This window comes from Sparus aurata, chromosome 20, assembly GCF_900880675.1.
Source record: "Sparus aurata chromosome 20, fSpaAur1.1, whole genome shotgun sequence".
Taxonomy (NCBI): Eukaryota; Metazoa; Chordata; class Actinopteri; order Spariformes; family Sparidae; genus Sparus; species Sparus aurata.
Window position 1 is genome coordinate 3,701,750 of NC_044206.1, and position 20,844 is coordinate 3,722,593.

The window sequence follows — 20,844 nt, forward strand, 5'->3', positions numbered from 1 at the left end:
TGCAGGCAAAAGAATTCCAGTGTCCATTCAATGTTCCTTTGGTAGAAACAAGCAAGCAGACAAAAAACAAAGGGCTCCTGCATGCCTCTCCTGCTCTGCTAAAAAAAAAACCAGAGGCCCAGTCAGGTGCATCATGGTCCTACACCTATCCTTCAGCCTATTCAACCTCAGGTGTCCACAGTGTTGAATAAAACAAAAACAAAATGCAACACTAACTGGACAAAACTGAACATGCTAAAGAAGGAAATAATTAGAGTAAACATATAACTAGCAAAAAAAGAAGAAAAGAAAAAGCGTTCAAACTGCAATCTAAATAAGCAAACATCTAGACGATTCAAACTAGGGCTGGGTATCACCAGGTACCTCGCGATACGATACTATCACGATATTTTGCCCACGATAACGATAATATCACGATACAGCGATTCGAATTTCATCCACGATACATCACGATATCTGTGTCACTGAAGAAATTCAGAATTTATTGACTGCACTGAATCCATTTCACAGGAATTACAAAACATTGTCAATCAATTTCACATGAATGACAGCCAAGTAAACAAAGAGTATATTGTACAGTGTCTCTTCTTAACACACACACTGACTACAGCTATCATTAAATATCTATATGTGTGGGTTTCAGAGCTACTTAAACCATTTGTTTTTATTATTTGGTTGTATACCTATGTTTGAATAAAAATAAAGCTGTCCTCCGAAGAGGGGTGGTGGTGGTGGGCCAAAAAAAAAAAATAAAATAAAATAAAAAAGTATTTATTTATTTTTTTTCCGATATTTGGCACCAGTGTATCGATAACGTACCTCAAGACGAAATATCGCGATATATCATAGTATCGATATTTTGGCACACCCCTAATTCAAACTAAAATATGACTTGTTATTCACAAAAATAATAAGCAATAGTAACGGCAAACAAATAGCTCCAACACCCTGTTTACAAAAATACCCATGTTTATGTGGACTAGGCCTCAGTCCATGAAAAAGCCTTTATTCCTCAACCCCACATGGTCATCAGAAGCTTTCAGCCACAGAAATATAAAGTGCAGTAGGTAGTTCTGACTGATTACTTCTGCCTGAACAAACTAAATAATCAAACTCTCTGTGTTTCCATGACTGAATAAACTAATTGGACGACACAATTTATACTGTTTTACTTAATATGTGGCGGACCCTGCCACCTCTCTAGCTTCAAATTGTTTTCTGGGACCCTACTTTCCTTTGAGAACAGCTGTTTCATTCATTGATGGACAAAGTCTGTATTATCACCTCATAATACTGTAAATATTACAATTCTGACTTTGAAAATCTTCTCTAAAACTATATAATGTCGCTTTCAGAATTTCTATAATTTTTTTTCCCAGAATGCAGTTAAACCTCGGGCAGATATACTCCTGTTGAACCCCACACTCTTGTGTGTTTGTTTGTCTTGCAGCATTTATTTTGAAGGATACAGGCGGAAGTCCCTGCTTTTATTGCGCTTCAGTCGTCAGTGAGCAGGCGCAGCGTCGGTTTGTGTGCTGTAATCGCAGAGGACGATAGAGGAAACTGCCCCGCACCGAGCAGCCTGGCCGGGTTTCAACATGTCAGAGGACACCGGTTCCTGCTGAGTGTTTCCTGTGCCGTCAGCTTCCTCCGCGGCCACAGTCCGCACCGTCACACCCCGGTAGCTCCCAGGACAATACCTCCGAGGATGGACGACTGTCCTGAGCCAACGCCGCTGTTTACCTTCGGAGTGATCGCTGACATTCAGTACGCAGACATCGACGACGGATACAACTACAGCCGGACGAGGAGGCGGTACTACCGGAGCAGCCTCCAGCTGCTGCGGAATGCCCAGGAAAGTTGGTCAGAGTCAGCTGTCAAACCCGAGTTCATCCTCCAGCTGGGAGACATTATCGACGGCTTCAACAAGGGCCGCGGCGCCTCCGACCGAGCGCTGGACACCGTGCTGAGGGAGCTGAGCTGCGGCCCGGTGGAGGTGCACCATGTGTGGGGCAACCACGAGTTCTACAACTTCAGCAGGAGCGCGCTGCTGCGGTCCAAGCTCAACAGCACTCCGACCACGGACGGCAGCCCGAGTGGGGGCCAGGCTGCCGGGGACATCTATGCCTACCACTTCAGCCCGTTCCCCGGGTTCACGTTCGTCGTGTTAGACGCCTATGATGTGAGCCTGCTGGGCAGAGAGGAGTCCAGTGAGGAGTACCAGGAGGCCCTGAGCCTGATCCGGCAGTACAACAACAACGAGGATCTCAACTGTCCCCCAGGTGTGCTCACCTGCTGAGTAGATAGAACTTTATTCTAATACGTAGTCAAATACTACTTTATGGACAATAAAAATAGATACAGTATTCTTGTATGGATTTTATATTATAGTATGGTATTTATTAATAGTTTTAACCTTTGAGCAGAGAAATGTATATAATACGCTGTAATCGTATTACTTCAGTAAACTGCAGAGTCTACTAAACATGTCTGCTGATCTTTAGAAACATGTGTGAAGTGTGAAGGACATGTCACTGTCAGCCCTGCTGGAGCATGTTCATCTGAAGCACCTTGCTCAAAGGCACACCGTCAGTTAGCAGCAGTTGTAGACAGGAGTAACCTTAGTTTTGATCATTTGATACGTTCATTTGTATACGTTTTTATTATACTTATGCCACTTCACAGACCCCAAGGAGATTAACAGTGGATTGTGTGTTTCAGATACAGAGGGCGTGCTTCGCAGGTTTACCATGTTCAACGGTGGGCTCAGTAAGGAGCAGCTGGACTGGCTGGATTCTGTCCTGTCCTCGGCCGATGAGAAGCAGGAGAAGGTCACAATTGTCAGTAAGTGAAACCTGGAGTGTGATTTCATCCAATTATCTTTGACTTCTGTCATCTTTCAAGTGGAAATGCAGTAAGTACAGTAAGTAAGTAAGCCATGTAAGGTTTGCAGTGTACGCTTTCAGGCATTTGTAGAGTTACGTTTCAGTCCAGCTGCTGGGGAGCCAGGTGTGACTGCACAATCCAACCTATTACTCAAAACAACTAGAGAGGCAACGACCTGTGCGACTGTGTGACTTGACCTGTGGACCAGTGAGAATAGAACTTAACCTTAGTTTTAATGTTTAATTGTTCCTTTTGAACTCTGCTGATTTCTTTTACACGTCATCTTACAGTTAACGAGGTGAGTCTCACTAACTAGGAGGCCTCGTGGAGCCAAAGTGACAGTTGCAGATGTATGTACTCTCTGCATCTCTCTGTGTGCATTTGAACACTATATTCCTGATAATGGCCTCTGTTCATAGTCCAAGTAGTATTGGCCAAACAAGTCTGAGCTGGCTGTGGTTGCATATAAGTAAACAGTACATGCATCAGCCATCGATGGAGTCCACCATGTCTTTTTGCTTCTTGCTCTCTTTGCTTCACGAGTAGTCAGCCAGCAACTGTTACTGCAGTGACCGAGCACTGTGGAGATACAGTACACGTACAAAACTCCCTTTCAGCCCGGAAGCATCCCGGAGAAAATCTCTGTTCGGCCAAAACACGTTTTCTATTGTCCCACATTGACAGGACCGCCATAAGTCTCGAGCCCTGAACATAACGGCTATCATTTGATAACTTGCAAATCTTGATTGCTTAAAAAAAAAAAAAAAAAAAAAGTCAAAATGTCACCTCACGTCCATTCCCCTGTCTCAAATTGCTAATCAGACTAAAAAATATCAGCTCACGGACGAGGAACTGACCCGGTAATGTGATGTCCTGATAGATACTGGCTGCACTGGATGACAAAAAAATGTGCTGCTGTCCTTTGAGACAGTATTGTCCTTGGACGATAGACGCTGGATTCCAGTAGAAATCTAACATATTGTGTACATCAGTGATTCCCACACATATGTTTTACATGGGTGAGCAGTCCCAGTACATCAGTGCCACCCAAGTATACTTGACAACCCATCATAGCATTTAATAGACTACAGAACCTGCTGTTATGACAGTGGAATCACAGTTGGGTAAAAAACAAACAAAATGCAAGCTGTGTTTTTTGCTTTATAAAACTTAATTCTGACAAAGAAAGCAGATGATGTTGCTGGTAGAGAGAGAGAGACAGAGAGGAGAGGTGTGTGCATTAAAGTGGAAAATTAAAGCAACACTGTAATGTAGGCAAACTGTTAAAAGCGGTTAGGAAGAAAGATGGTTGATTCTTAAGTCTTATTCTCAGATCGTTAAATCCGGTGCAGCTACACCTGATACCAGACATGTCTTTCTTCTTTCCCAGGTCACCTCCCTGTACACCCGTACTCCACAGACCCCATCTGCCTTGCCTGGAACTACGATGAGGTCCTGGCCATCATACGGTCCCACAGCAGTGTGGTGTGTTTCATGGCAGGACACGACCATGACGGTGGATACCATCAGGATAAAAACACGGGAGTGCACCACTTGACATTGGAGGGGGTGATTGAGACTCCACCTGATGACAATGCCTTTGGCACGGTCTCTGTGTACGAGAACAGGATGGTGCTGAAAGGGAACGGCAGGATCAGAGATCGAGTGTTTGTCTTTCCAGGGCGCCACAGTGATGCAGATCATGGGGCAAAATGACCCATACTGTAATCAGGGTTTTTGGAATAGCTTGGGGTTGAAAGAGTATATTCCAGATTGGGAAATGTAGAGGATGTCTGTGACACTATCATAGAAAAGTCAGGGAATTGAACATGTCACTTAAAAATATACTTGCATATATCTGCTGTCCCATACCAGAGGGCTGACGAACATTTACAAATTAGTGAGCGATTAAATGATGATAATGGAAGCTCTCAAGCAATGGAAATAGTTTAACTTTAGATTCTTTTATTAAGATTTAATGCAATATTAAATTCCCCCCACCACCACCACATCTGAGTACAACTGTCGTAATGGTTACAAACCAATTAACCTTTTAATAATATGACATGTGCTAGCTACAAACTAAACTCAGCACATCATAATAACGTAAAATCTTGAGCTGCCATGCAGCAGTCGAAGTTTGCACACAGATCCGAACAGTTACACACTCCAAGCTAACGTAACCTGAGCCAGAGACGATACCATCTGGCTGTCACATGCTACTGGCTAAAGTGTCCTCTCACCCGGTCACTGTCTCTTTTTCTACCTGAACATCTTTATTGATCTCCTGTCTAGCCTCTTGCTCAGTCAGTGTCAATTGTTAGTTTTCTCTGATGACGTCCTCTTCAGCGTCTTTACCTCTGTCTCGATGTCTGTAGAGGCTGCTCAGCCTGGTTCTGTTGCTGTGGCGGTGCCGTAGGACATCAGAGGGAAAACAATATAATATTTGATCCATAACATATGTTCCAGTTTCACCAAAATCAGTGACAGTTAGCGTTGTGTGTCACTTTAACATTAAAGTTATTTTGTGGCTTTGTTTTAAGGTAAATATAGTTGGTTACAGTTGCTTTAAATGCCAAGGTGTACATTTCTTACAGACAATTATTACAAAAACACACACACTTGCATACAGTCTGGTCTGTGTTTTTAGATGCAAGTCCACTTACCTCAGAAGAACAAATGCAGTACCTCCAATAATCTACTGCACTTTAATTCTTTTTTTTGTTTCTGTTTTGGTTTTTTTTTTTGTGTGCAAGTGTGAAATACATCTTATATTTATCGATTGTGTTTTAATCTGGGGACAAATCGTATAATTTGCATATTTAAATGCACATATTTTAAGAAGCATTTTTATTGCAGTTGGTGCCTTTATTGCATGTTGCACATTGCACATAAACTGATTTTCTGATGCACATATTTTCTGAACAATGTGTTGTGCAATATACTGAGATATTTGATGACTGCAGTGGAACTGTAACTGATGTACTGACCAGTTTCCAGGTGATAAGATCAGCAGAAGATGAGTGCACATCTGTATGATGTACAATGTAAAACAATATGAGGAATAAACATCTTTATAACAGCAGTAGTTGCACAACTTGTCAAGCTCACATAGCTGGCATCTCATGCTACATTCAGGTTATGTGGGAAAGTGGGAGATATTAGGTGTCTGTCTGAAATAAAGCAAAGGAAAGTTCAAGTAAGTTTTTCAGAGACATGTGTTGTGTTACTCAAGGATGGATTATAAACCCCAACTTTTATCCTTACATAGTGCCGGTACACTAACACTGGGGTTTTTGCTTGAAGATTACAAAGCAGTGATATAACCATGTGTTACGAATTAAGATTATGCACATACTGTGTGGTAACAGGAAGATATAAATGGTATTCTCTTACTCTAGAACCATGAATACTAAACACATTTCCATCCACTGACAAAGACTATGATATGTGGTTGAAACCTCTGATTGAGCTGGTGAATGCACCTTGAGTTAAGGTTTTTAATATTTTGTCAACTAAAGAATATGGTAAATCGATGTGATATATCTAAATGATATATTAAATACTCACATGCTTATGTTGATTAAAGTAGCTTACCTACTTTTGTGTTCTTAACTATTTTGTTGAATCACATTGGGGAAAATTGCGGGAATATAATAAGATAAAGGGATGTATGAAATAAAATGTGGACTGATTTGAAAACGTGATACAATAATGAGTGAAATATGTGAAGCACTGCGATGTGAAGCGTGATTTCCTGTATTTCCGACAGACCGTGGAGGCAGCAGCGGCACAGACGTGGCCGTGGTGCGGCTGCTGCGTTCAGGTGGCGCAGTGTCCCGTCTGGAGGCAGAGAGGGCGAAGTTTCACTCTGCATTGCAGCCTGAGCGCTGCTGCCGGAATCCAACACAACAATGGCGACTCCCAGTCCTGACAGCAACTCCACAAGCTCCAGCAACAGCAGCAACATTGTTGGATCCACGTCGCACCATTTTCACCAGCAGACGCAGAGCAGCAGCATGCAAGGTAGGTGACATTAGCCTTTATTTGGTATTGTTCTGTTTCAGCTGCGGACTGAGGAGTTAGTAGGAAAATGTAGCTCGTAGCTTCCCAGAACCTGAAAACCACCGTCAAGGTGGCAGGGTTGATTCAAGCTTTCCGGTCAGAACTTTCAAAAAATATCCGCGTTGTTGGCCAAAATTAATTCCCAATGTGGTGTTTGTTTAATATATGATCAACACGATTCAGTAATAAAAAATGAAACTGAAAAATAAACTGAATGTTCCAATAAATGGTACAACAGCGTAGTAGTCGTGTCGAGTGTGGTGAGCTATGTGAAAGTATGCGCTTTTATTTTGAAAGCTGACCTGCATAGTTTCCGCTTTCGCACTAGCTTTACTTGGCTAGCTTGAATGGGCTCCCTGTGACTACATGGCTACCAGGTTAGCAGTGGTGAAGTCGCCCCTTTCTCGCTGTGTACCGACCGACCTGTACTGACACGGTGGACTGTTTCCACTCCTCTTGTCTGTCGTCAATCTCAGTAGAAACCAAACCAAAATCCCGAATGTGTGACGGCGTAAAGATTCATCCAACACTGTGTGTTCGCCGATATTATTAGCACCAGGTGGCTACAAGTAGCACCAAGGCCTACACTGAAGAGTGTGTCTGAGCCAGGCCACTGTTTGAATTCAACACAGCGAAGAGCGGAAATAAAAAGCAAGTTAAAGTCAGACCCGGTCATTCTATTCAACATGTCACCATTCATATTTAAATAACGACCGTCCGTGTGACAGCGGCAAAAACGTCTCTCTCATTGAGTCTGTTGTTACTTCTGTCGTTAAATAATGAGATAGTATAAAACGAACACCTCCGTTTTTAACGTTACCTCCGTATTGACGCTATATCTCGCTCGTTACTTCTCATGATATAGGGATGTGCATTTCCAGCTATATGATGTTTTTGCGATGCAGCCTCCACACTGTAAATCCATTATCGGACGGAAAGCCAATCCTTCAGCAGTTTAGCTCAACTAGCAGTAGTCGTTTGGTCTGTGTGCATGTTGGGCTCCCTGCTGTTTGTCAGAAGATGCTATGTGCTAACTTGCAGTAACGACAGAGCACCAAGTGTCAGCCCGCGTAGCTTCACAACCCTCTGTGTGCAGTCACACATGATGGTGAATGGTTGTACACACAGGGGGCTCGCTGTTCATGTGATGTGCTGTCTAAACGTGACTGTAAGAAGGACGTAGAGCAGGTCGGACAAGGTGGTGTCCGATAATGGATGCGTAGGTGGTAGCTGATTGACTGTACAGCAGTACAGTAACACATCTGAGTTGCATGTTCTCACTCTGTGGCAGATGTCTGGTATCAAATGTTTTATCTAAACCTTACAGAAACCAACACCTGCTGGAGATGTCAAAATGAAACAGGTATTCACACTTATTTTACTAGGGTTCAGTCTGCTGTTGGGGGTTTCAATTGTCTTTGTTCAGGCCATACCTTGGCACAGGAATTCCTTCAAATCATCCCTACCCTCCTTATTTTGTTTATCAATTTTTTTCTTTTTGTTTCCAAATTCCATTCATGTATATTTTTCTTTTTTTTTTTGTCAAACCTGAATTTTATCTACTTATCTGCATGTTTTAATCAAGTTTCCACATGATCTTATTTAGACACAGTAGACAGACCCCATGGTATGAGACACTGCATCAGACCAGCCCGTCAGTCTGTTTCTCCCAACAGCACAGGTATCTGTTTGAGTGACACGTCTCAGTGGTTAGTGGTATGCCCGTGTTAACGTCTGGTATGTTGCTGCTCTTCATCTGGCTTAATGGCATAACAGAAGGTCAGCCATGGTCCACTGGCAAACATCACTTCCTGTAAGCGTTTCTGACTGTGTGCCACCTATACATATACAACTCATGAATTGAGAATAATTAAGTCACTAGAAAGATTCTTCATGGTGGAGTGTTGAGGATGAGTTCAGGGTTACAGCCCGAGGAAAGATGCTGCTCTGTAGCCTGGTGGTACGGCGGTGGATAATTCTTGTGGGCTGTCCACAAGACATGCCAGTTTGTGATGCTCCAGTCCTCTGTAAAAGTAGATAAGATCTTAAGTTTTCTAAAGAAATACTATACAAATTCTGAGCTTTGTGATGATGTGTGATACCCACTGATGTAGACATGGGGAAGGGGTTTGCCTCCTATTTTATAAACTCCACAATCACCGCTTAGTGTTCATGACATCAGTGACCGGCAGCTGCCGATCATGATCATCATCTTCCACTCAATGCTATGGCATAAGCCAGCAGTTCTACACGATATTTGCCGGTGAAAAGTGGCTCTTGTCAGTGGAACATGACTGACTGACTGTGAGTGCTTTATGACAGAAGAACAACAGCGGCGGCAGCATACCAACTGCCGACAGTGATATACCACTTACAACTGGCCACTAAAACAAAGCATCAGCCAGTTTTGGGCCTTGTTGTCTCTTACTTTATCGTTAAATGTGAAATAGTACTAAAGTGATTAACTGCAGGAAGTTAAGGAAGAGACCAAAACTATTCCTCATTCCACTGGTAATACAATGGAGTCACATGAAGTTCCACGTACAGCTGCTTGTCACTGCACTGAACCAAACCCACCAAAACATGGCACTGCTTTCTGAAAGTAAGTAAGAAAAGTTTACCTGCCCTCTATTCCACTTTCAGCATTGGCTCTTGCTAGGATGGAACTTTTAGAATCACGACCCAGTCACACTCACACACAAGCCCAAAGAAAATGTAGTAAAATGTTCTTTCCTTTACTTCAGGGTTTCAGATAAGCCTGTCTGGAGTGTCCCAAAGTAAGCAATAGACTCGCACACAAAGCACACCGACCTCTACTCTTTGTGGGTACTCCTCAGTAGTCTACAGTGGTCTCCTCTCGCTGGCTTTCACTGAGCCTGTTTCTGTTCAATTTTGGCTGAGGACTGTGCGAACTGCTGCCTGGCGTTTGATCAGCATTCATACTGAGCTCCACATTCTGGATGGTTTTTATCATGCTCATGTTTAATTGGATAAAACGGGTGTGAGGACGCCACTGTGTACTATTGAAACAGCCTGTGTGGTGCTCTGGTAGTTGGGGAGTCTGTCCACTGTTCACTGCAACTGTCACCAATCCAGTTATGACCAAGAGAGATTCATTTGCACCGGGACCTGTTTGCACTCAAGAGCTGGTTGAACAGGGCATGGCAAAGACGACTCAACACTGAAAATCAGCACTTTCAAAAAAATTTTTAAAAGTCAGCAAGTTATTATACACCTCAATATCCACTTACAGGTAACAAACAATGTTGACTTGATTCAGTCTTTTAATTGGAATCAAGTGCTATTTAAGTGTTGGGTCATTTTGATATCTAAGGGGAACTGTTCAGGTTTGATTTGCACTTTTGTTTTTAAGTTCTCAATGGAAATGTTTTGGACAGGGGTTCCCAGTATCAGTATCCTGCATTGGGGCTCTTTTTTGGCTCTAATGCCTTACAACCTTTTCAAAAACTGGATTACATACAGAATTCAAGGGTCCAAAAGTCTGAGGCCAGCAGTCTCGATGCTTCTATTTTGTTAGTTTTTTTCAAATCTAATACTGTTTTTGTGTCATTGCAAACGATCATATCCACTGAACAGTTTGAGTGAGGAGTTGAATGTTAAAGCAATGTAAGAAGCTGATCCTTGTGCTCTGAGACACTACAAGACAACTCTCTTTTGACCGATCACGTGTTGGATGCAACTGATCCAGTATCTGTGAAGTGTTTTAGAGTTCCATGCACTGCCCTCTCAGAAACCTTTAGACCAGACATGATTTCATGCTGATAAGGACCCTGTTTACTTAGAATAACAATTTGAATTCTCACTTTTTCATTTACTTGGGGTCTCCTCAAACTTTCTTATGATTCCCAGGGTTACACGACAATGTTAGATATTCTCAATGTGGGCTCAGACTTTTGGACCCCACTGCATGTTGTTGGGATGGAAAGGTATTTTGTACAGCTGAACGAACTGGTGTGGTATCTGACTGTTGGGAGCCCCTGAAACTGTGGGCACTTTGCTTGTGTTCAGAATGCATTGTGTGCTTCCTCTGATCTTGAGAAGAGCTTGAGATAACCCAACGGTCAGTCTGTGGACACAAGCTCTAAATGAATGGAACTTAAATTCACGTTCATGCCATATCAGTTTTCTGCTCACCATTCTCTACTGACCTGATAGCCACATTTAATTGTAGAAGGCACAAAAATGTGCAGTTTTTTGGCTCATACTGAGGCATTTATCTCTTAATATAGCTTGTATCACACATGTTAAGGCTTATCTCAAGTGCTAGAGACAGAAGTTGCTGAGGTAAGACGAGCATTGTACCACACTGTTTGTACCAGCTGGTTGAACCCACAGTGTGCTGTGCATGTTGTGGGACTCTGGATCTGTTCCTCTCTTTGTCCTGCCAGGTAAACGTAAAGCTCTGAAGCTGAATTTCGCCAACCCTCCAGTGAAACCAACCTCCAGGCTCCCGCTCAATCCAACGCCTCCCTCTTTCCAGAACCCTCACATGTGAGTAGAGACAGCTGATGGTGGCATCTCACAGGAACTCTGTTTGTTATGACTGTGTTATGTAAGACCTCAGGGTCAGTGTATCCTGTATGTCAGCAGTTTTCTGGAATTGCTGAGTTTTTTTAAATTTTAATTTTCTTTAGACGGTTACAGCAGCCTCCAAGAACTGACAGTTACCATGTGGGTTTTTTTTAAAGAAAGTTTTGTTTAAGTAACCTTATCTCACCAAAACCCAGTTTATATATCCTTGGACCAAATAAACATATTGCATGTATTTCCTTCCTCATAAAACCTTTTCGAAGTCCATTTTGGAAGAGTTTTATACTGAAATTATTTTCATCTACATTTGCACGCTCGGCGCCATCTTTCTTGCCTTTGTTTGCATGTTGGTACGTTTGTTGACATGTCATCAACTGTTGATCAGTGGATTTGTATATAATGTGACTAGACGGCACTGGGTTTGTTGTGCTCAAAGAGCCAAAAAATAGATATGAAAAACTCAACAACAATGTCTCTTTCCAGAAATTATGACCCAAGAGCACTCAGAGACCTTGATGTGAGCACTTTCATATAGGGACAGTTTTCTTTCTGTATCACCACACAAAAGGAAGCGATCATTTACTCACGGACAAGAGGCTTGCTGACTAAGTTAACGATGGTTACAGCTCAGGAGGTTGCGGCTATGTGAACCAAATAAATATTCCAGATAAGGGAATTACTAAATAATATTCATCATGTCCACATTAATCTATAATGCATGTTCCTGTCATGGCTCCACACTGTCCTTTCTCTCTTGTCCTTCCCCTTCCTCTGTCCGCTTCCTCTGTCTCACATGTTGCCTCATCCAATCTTGTCTCACCCTCCAGAGAGCGCCTGCAGAGACACAGTATCGAGTCGTCGGGGAAGTTGAAGATCTCTCCAGAGCAGCACTGTGACTTCACTGCAGAGGATCTGAGAGACCTCGGGGAGATCGGTCGCGGAGCGTATGGCTCCGTCAACAAGATGGTCTTCAAACCCACGGGCCAGATCATGGCTGTCAAGGTGACCTGCTTTTGACTCTTGCACTGACAGATACACCTCACTTTGGTTTAGCTCATTCTGATAGATCTTCCAGTTTGTGAGTTTTAGGGGAAGAAAAATCAAGGCTTTGAACATTTTTGAAAATAGACATAAATAGAAAAATGTAATTGAAGGTGCTTCAATTTATATATTTTGTGCAAGAATAGATATTGAAGTTATTTGACATATTAACATCAACCCCTCTGCCTGCACGGTAAGCGAACTGGAGAGGGTCCATCAGTGGGTCCGTTACCGTGATGATGTCAGATGTGAAAAGTCCTTGAACTTGACATTTAAGAAGGTGTTGGACTCCTGTGTGAAATACAACATTAAGATTTTTAATCTTCAAGGAAAAACAGCAAAAGCTGCATATTTAATAAGTAAGGCAGATGTTTAAACTGTATTACTAATGAGATGAGATGTGTCAGCATGGCTGAAGCCGTAGCATGTCAGGGGTGGCAGGGGCTGGAGAACCTTGTTAGTTGGGAAAAGTGGAGACAAACAGGAAAATAAGTCACAATCAGGTCAAAAACTCTCATACTTGTACTTGTTTTATCTGGACATCTGATCCACCAGCATTTAGATACACACCTGGTATCAATAAGCATTCTCACCTTCATTCTGCCTGCATTGTGATTAGATCTTAATATGAAAATGATGATGATGCGTGTTTAAAGATAATGTTGGTCATATAGACCTGTATTAATTAGGGGTGTGCCAAAATATCGATACTACGATATATCGCGATATTTCGTCTTGAGGTATGTTATCGATACACTGGTGCCAAATATCGATATTTAAGAGTGTAAAAAAAAAAAACATTTTTTTTTTTTTTTTTTTTTTGCCTACCACCACCACCCCTCTTCGGAGGACAGCTTTATCTTTATTCAAACATAGGTATACAACCAAATTAAAAAAAAAAAAAAAAATGGTTTAAGTAGCTCTGAAACCCACACATATAGATATTTAATGATAGTTGTAGTCAGTGTGTGTGTTAAGAAGAGACACTGCAATATACTCTTTGTTTACTTGGCTGTCATTCATGTGAAATTGATTGACAATGTTTTGTAATTCCTGTGAAATGGATTCAGTGCAGTCAATAAATTCTGAATTTCTTCAGTGACACAGATATCGTGATGTATCGTGGATGAAATTCCTTGCAATATATCGATTATCGCAGAATCGCTGTATCGTGATATTATCGTTATCGTGGGCAAAATATCAGGATAGTATCGTATCGCGAGGTACCTGGTGATACCCAGCCCTAGTATTAATAATGGATGTGAGCGGGTTCACCGCACAATCAGACATGTTTTAAAATTGATATTGATATTTGTCACATATTTGATTAAACCACAGTGTGCAGTGACATGAACTTTTTTTGGTAATACATGCATATATTACACGAAGTGATAACAAAAACAAAGAATTTGTGTGCAAATGAGAGCTTGAATCCATAACTGTAAACCTAAATCAAGGTGTAGTGCATGTTGTGGAAAGTAAGAATAAGACTGAACTGAATGTGTTTTTGTGTTGCGTCTCTCAGAGGATTCGCTCCACTGTGGATGAGAAGGAGCAGAAGCAGCTGCTGATGGATCTCGACGTGGTGATGAGGAGTAGTGACTGTCCCTACATTGTTCAGTTCTATGGCGCTCTCTTCAGAGAGGTCTGACTGAATCTCACTGACCTCAAATGCACCACACTCTATTACCTGTGTTTACTATGTAGCGACAGGAAACTAACTGCTGACTCTTTGTTTTTAGGGGGACTGTTGGATCTGTATGGAGCTTATGTCTACCTCATTAGACAAATTCTACAAATATGTATATTGTGCATTAGATGACGTCATTCCAGAGGAAATATTAGGCAAAATAACATTAGCGGTGAGTAGCGGATGCACTCCGTCTTTCACTGAGTTTGATTTCATACCATGCATATCATGAAACAGAAGTGACGTGTTTTATTTTGTGTTCAACAGACCGTTAAAGCACTGAACCACTTAAAAGAAAACTTGAAAATAATTCACAGAGGTAAGTTTATCAGTACTGTAAGATTGTATTAATTAAAGTTCAGAGGCCATGTTATTGATTTAAGAGGTCCCATATTCTGCTCAGTTTCAGCTGCATGCTTTCTCATAAGAGTTTTTTTGTGATTGTTGCGGGCAAAAATCCTTGACTATGCGGCACGTTTTCTTAAAAAATGCAATGGAATATGCGGGATATTTATGCAATTTTATGCGATGAAATTGCAGGAACTTTCAAAAATTGCGGGAACTTTCAAAAATTGCGGGAACTTGCAAAAACTGATGAAAAAGAGAAAAAAAAGTGATTTCCCCAACACCCTGTTCTCACTATGCTACTACCTTAATGTAAAGAGTCATTTCTTATTACTTCCTATGATAAGCAGCATACTACATCACAGAAAGTGCTGGGAATATTTAAGTTCTCAGCTTGTTCTATTTCAGATCTTAATAAACACATGGCTCAAACTTACAAAACATTGATGAGTCAAACAAGTTCTGTAGTTTTACAAAAGGAATATGCTACAACTTCTGTAAATATGAATAAATAAAATATTAAAAAGATAAAATGTGCTTCCTGTTTTACAGAGGTAGCTGTACAAAACAGACATCTTCTGTTAAAATAAGTGCTTCCAATGCACAAAGTGCAATCTCTTACTGTAATGTAAATTTACATACTACTAATATACTTACAACTGTAAGGTTTTTGAAACTAGTATGATTTTTTGTTGGCAAATGAGACTGATTTGCGGGCTTCATCATGGCTTCATCACAGGGTTTGCAGCTTTTGATGATGTTCACGTTGCGTAATTACGACACTTCATAACGTTCCCATGGCAACAGGGGAAAATGGCTGCTCTTGTGTGAAGTAAACGCAACATTTATATGCTAAGATATATGTGACTTTTTTTGCACGAAAATGCGGGGATTATGAAATAGTGCAAGCCCCGCATATTTTGCGCGGAAATCGGCAATTTATGCGGCGAAAATGCGGCATATTTGAAAAAATGCAGCCCCCACATACATATGCAGACTTTGGCTGATTTTGCATTGAATTATGCGATCGCATAACCGCGTTTTTCTGGAGGGACTGCATAATGTCCATTGCTGCAGCACCTCTATTCACCCTCTGCCAGAACGCTCTGTCTTAGTGCCTGTCTCTTTAAGACCCCCCTCCTAAATAGCCCAGTGTGCTCTGATTGGATGACAGCATGTGGACCTGCTTTATAGTCAAAAAAGAGAGATGAATATCTAATTTTTTACAAAGAACCCTCAGTCTTTTTGTACAAAGAATCTTTTTATACTACCTCTTAAAGGTATGTAATGTCAGAACAAACTATAGGCAGCTGGCAGTATCAGAACATTTCTGTTGGTATGTGCATTGAACACCTCGGTTCACTTCTGTTAATCTGTATAAAATGTCTTTTCCATTATTTCAGACATCAAACCTTCCAACATTCTCATGGACCGAAGGGGTAACATCAAGCTGTGTGATTTTGGCATCAGCGGCCAGCTGGTGGACTCCATAGCCAAGACCAGAGATGCAGGCTGCAGGCCTTACATGGCGGTATGACTGAAAAACTCACAGTTAAACCTGTCAGAGACATAGACAGAAGTTCAGATATCAAGATACCCCTTAAAGGCCAGTTAGGCAGATATAAAGACGGGTAACTAAAGAAACAGACTGAAACAAGATGTTCAGAGATTAAACAGACTCAAAACATTTTTATTCTTTGACCTGATCTCTACATAATATATTTTGTGTGTTTCAGCCTGAAAGGATAGACCCCAGTGCTTCCAGACAAGGCTATGATGTCCGCTCTGATGTGTGGAGCTTGGGAATCACCCTGGTAAGACACAGCGTTAACATGAAATCTTAACCTATGTTACATCTGAGCCAGTTTGAAAGAACAGAGCTGTTGCAAGAAGGCAAACATCCGGTCTTCACAGTCGCTGGTTTGCGTTTGCTTTCAGTACGAGCTGGCCACCGGACGGTTTCCTTACCCCAAGTGGAATAGTGTTTTTGATCAGCTGACGCAAGTGGTGAAAGGCGAACCTCCCCAGCTCAGCAACTCAGAGGAGAGGCAGTTCTCCCCCAAGTTCATCAACTTTGTTAACCTATGGTATGCACCAATACACCCAGCCTTACATACAGCCTTATGTACAGCTTTACATACAGTATCCATATGGTCAGTATAAACATGGTCAGTATACATACTGTATAGATACAGTCAATAAAGTGTCATATATATGAATATGTACCAGTTAAATCAACATCCTCTATTACTGAAAACACTTTGTTCTTTCTTTGACAACTTTGACAGAGGAGATAAACTTACCATGTCTTCACTGCAGCTTGTGATCACGTCTCATGGGCTTCATTAGTCAGTGGAGTCTCCATGTCAACTGAGCTAACCTCATTTCTGACGAAGACCCTAGAAATCTTCTTAAAAAATGATTGGATGATTGGACCTTAAGTTAATTTTCGCTCTTTTTGTCAGATTTTAGAAGGGTCAGAAATGTGAGAACGTTGAAATGATCTCCTTACTAAGAGTTTACAAATAAGGACTTTATTTTGTATATGAACCAGTTTCTAAAAGTGTCTTTTGAGCAAGCTTTACATGACTTTTTCTGTGCTGCTATCTATCTTTTCTCATTTTGCAATTTCAGCACATTTGTACAGTCATTTTATTAATGAGTTAAATTCATGTGGTCTCACAGATATCAGGGTTTCCGGTATGTCCTAGGGGTTCTGTAATGTTTCTGATGGTTTCTAATCGTGGTAACCTAAAATAGAGTGCAGTCACCACTGAATCCTTTTGTTTTTTTCTGTCCAGCCTTACAAAGGATGAATCAAAAAGGCCAAAGTACAGGGAGCTCCTGGTAAGTAGTTTGACTTTTCTTCAGTTTTCAATGCAAGTCGCACAAATCCGTACACCAGCCTGAATTTAGTAGTTAAAAGTTTGTTTCTGAGCATAATGCCTTAACCCTTCATCCAACTCCCTTCCCCGTTTAGCCTCTTTCAGCCTACTCTTCAAACTTAGCACTTTTCAACATCTCTGTAGCATTAGTAGGAAAAGCTTTGAAAAATGTTCTGTATATTGTTTTAGCCACTGTACACATTAGTCAGTGATGAGCTGGTGAACATAGTGAAGCATCTAGCAAACCGAACACTGGACTTGGGTGTCCACAAGAAGTTGATATGGTGATCACATGTCACTGTTGTTTTTAGCTTCTTTCACTGCTCTCTCCTCTCCTCCAGAAACATCCCTTCATTCTGATGTACGAAGAGCGTTTCGTGGACGTCGCGAGCTACGTATGTCGCATCCTGGATCAGATCCCAGCCTCTCCTGTCTCTCCTATGTACGTGGACTGATGGAGTTAGGCCGGGGAGTGGGGAGTGGGGGGTGGGTGGGGGTCACCCAACATGCAGTGGGTGGGACACAAAGCTTTGTGATGCAACGCTTGACATCTTAGCCCTCAGAGTTACGTAGGATCACCTGTTTATTCACACGTTCCAAAGAACACAGGAACTAAGTCCAAATTGCCCGGTGCAATGAGATGATTTATTGTTAAGAGAATCCTTCCACCTCCATCACCTCATGATAAAGTCGGTGAAATCTAAAATATCATCGTCCATCTGCACCCAGAAAAACTTGAAGACATAACATTGTCTTAGTAAAATGCAATGCTTCTTTTTATGTGAGGAAAAAGGAATAGAGTATACATATATGGTATATATATACTTGAACTTGTTGTACACAAATACAGAATCTACCAAATAAAATGTTGAACAGTGACACTCATGATGTATGAACAAAAATAACCAGCTATTGGGCTGTACATTGTGGACTGTATGTATGCTTATGTGTGTTGACATGTACAGATGCCTGCAGATAGACCTACTGTCTAAACACACAGACACACACATGTGCACACACACACACGCACATTCTTTCACACAGTTTGTCGTGGGCACCTTCACTCATGGTAAATGAGTATGCAAAAGTGTTTTCTCTTTGGAAAGCTCATGGATTCGGTATTGTGGCTTTACTATTTTTTTTTTCTCTCCAATATGCAATCTGTGAGTTTGTCTTGACACATTATTAGGACACAAACATTTCTCACAGCCAGTGTTAGCCCCAGATTGTACCTTCCATATATTATCACTACATTTGAGTCACAGAGTCGAACATCTGGTTTTCTAAAAGATAAATCCCTGATGATCTTTTCAAAGTCCAGAACATCATTTACCAAGACTTTGAACTTTTGACAGTATTAGCAGAATCGCTTAAATCAAACTATGTTTTGTCCAATGCACAGGAAAAAAGTGAGTGAATCTATTTGAATGTTCCAAGAAGGTTTTTACTTTCAATATTTGCAAGTAACTAAACTTGTAAATAACTGAAGTAACTCAAAGATCATGTGTTGGCTGAGAACACAAGACTTCTGCTTTGTACAGACATTAGCCAAAGCAAATCAACAGAGTTGGCGCCAAGTAGCCACAGCTGATTGAATCTGTTGCTGCCTTCAAGTCCCTCAATTTTGTGCAGCACAAACCAAACATTGATACACAATTATATATGGTGGTAGAATGTTTTTGTTAATGTTGCAAAAATTGAGCAAGGACATATGTAATTTCCAGCTATCATTAGCGAGCATCTCTGTTTTGGATAAGGAAATAAAGTCTTGACTTGGGAAGCAGGTAAAAATGTTTTTTTATGTAATGATCCAGGTGATTAGAGGAGTATTTGAATATTATAGAAATATCATCAGAACTGCTGCCAATGTTGTCTGAAGTTGTCCTGTCTTTTCTAAGAGATTATGAGCAATTTATCTTCCATTAAAGTGGACGCTAACCTCTGTCCAAACATAATGACAGTATTTAATAGGCACAAACTGAGGCTAATACAATGCTACATTGCCTGGTGTAAAGTTACTTTAGGACACTCTGTCCTCTGATGTAAATGTGTATGTATATAGTACATCTAATCTGCTGTTCGTGGCGGGTTCTGTGTGACCGTTAAGGCTCAGAGATGATCGACTCAAACAGTGAGGAGGTTTGGGTGGCGGGTGTACGATGAAAATGTCTCAGTTTGAGAATGAGCCCTGATGCTCCTCAGCAGCCTGTCACAGCACTGTACAGTTCAACTGCTCATCCACACTGATCACAGATCCACCATGCTGCCACACAGAGGCAAACAGTTGTGACTACATCTGTAAAAGTCCCGGCGAGGGTTCCCTGTCAAGAAACACGACACCCGTAGATGCTGCTAATGATGTTATTCTGTACCAACCACACACCTGCCAGGAGAGAAGAGAGATCAGTCCTCACATAGTGGCTGCTCTTTGACCCTTAAGGTCACCATGGACTCAGCATGTTCCTCCGTGACTCAGCATGTCTCTCTGGCTTGCACTGATGATAGAATGTTTCCCATGCCAAACTATGCATTACAGCATTATACTCGGGATGCATCTCCATAGTCGGAACTGATTCCCTCATCTGTCCTCCTCCACCAGAGCTGATATACTGCAATTAACCATACGAAGTTAGGGGAAGCCAAGGACACAACTTGAGACTATTGAGATCCATCCGCCATCATTCCCTCTCAGTAAGCCATGTCTACCAGGCGTCTGCCTAACTTGGAGTTAGCTACTTAACCGAACTGTCTGGAAGAATGGTGGTCCTTTAAGACTGGGACACTGTAGAGACTTGTAATGTAATGAGTTACTTTAAAGGATAACAATGACATTAATGTTTAGATTTTTGTCAGCAAATTACTACCAGCCTTATCCTTTACCTTAATACTGACTAATAATGTTAAGTTATTCGATGAAACAGCCTGTATCATCATGAGACAAGAGGAGGCAGTAATCTCAGTAACTGTTAACTTTGTCACATGACATCACTCTTACTATTATTGTTATTCCTTCAGCTTAATGGACTGATTTCACTGTCGAAGGTCAGCTTTTTCTTGTTATTTTGCCTTTTTCTTTTCACGTTACGCTGTATTACATTTCCAGCAATTTTAGTATCGTGGTTTCACAACAACGGGAGAGACAGATTAACGAAGAACAGCCAACATACCCTGGTTTTCAGTCAATCATATGGGCCCCCGAAACCAAAAAGAATAGCCTTGATGACATCATCATGAGGTTATTTATTTTTTACGACTTGACAAAGCTCCTTGAGAGCCACAAAAGACATTGTACAACTTTTTTTTCAGAGGCTTACCAGTACTCCTGATGACTGTTAAATGGACATATATGTGTAAAAATTAGCTGGAGTTTCCTTTTACGTT

The 20,844-nt window shown here is 41.3% G+C and overlaps 2 protein-coding genes across 7 annotated transcripts; both read left to right on the plus strand.

The window, feature by feature from the left end:
* Positions 1-1,496: 1,496 nt before the first annotated feature.
* On the plus strand, positions 1,497-4,711 carry adprm (ADP-ribose/CDP-alcohol diphosphatase, manganese-dependent). The gene is made up of 3 exons (XM_030399404.1): positions 1,497-2,282; positions 2,722-2,844; positions 4,277-4,711. The coding sequence occupies exons 1-3, from the start codon at positions 1,709-1,711 to the stop codon at positions 4,600-4,602; spliced, it is 1,023 nt and encodes a 340-aa protein (XP_030255264.1). The 5' UTR covers positions 1,497-1,708; the 3' UTR covers positions 4,603-4,711.
* Positions 4,712-6,674: 1,963 nt separating this feature from the next.
* On the plus strand, positions 6,675-18,439 carry map2k4b (mitogen-activated protein kinase kinase 4b). 6 transcript variants are annotated; one of them, XM_030399397.1, is made up of 14 exons: positions 6,675-6,912; positions 8,279-8,314; positions 8,558-8,632; positions 9,696-9,728; positions 11,361-11,463; positions 12,330-12,504; positions 14,069-14,188; positions 14,286-14,405; positions 14,501-14,552; positions 15,982-16,109; positions 16,315-16,392; positions 16,517-16,665; positions 17,380-17,425; positions 17,805-18,439. In XM_030399397.1, the coding sequence occupies exons 1-14, from the start codon at positions 6,801-6,803 to the stop codon at positions 17,916-17,918; spliced, it is 1,341 nt and encodes a 446-aa protein (XP_030255257.1). In that variant the 5' UTR covers positions 6,675-6,800; the 3' UTR covers positions 17,919-18,439. The 6 variants fall into 6 exon arrangements, with proteins under 6 accessions (XP_030255257.1, XP_030255263.1, XP_030255259.1 ...); XM_030399403.1 differs by lacking the exon at positions 8,558-8,632 and having other exon boundaries at positions 9,704-9,730; positions 11,307-11,463; XM_030399399.1 differs by lacking the exon at positions 8,558-8,632 and having other exon boundaries at positions 6,676-6,912.
* The last annotated feature ends 2,405 nt before the right edge of the window (positions 18,440-20,844 follow it).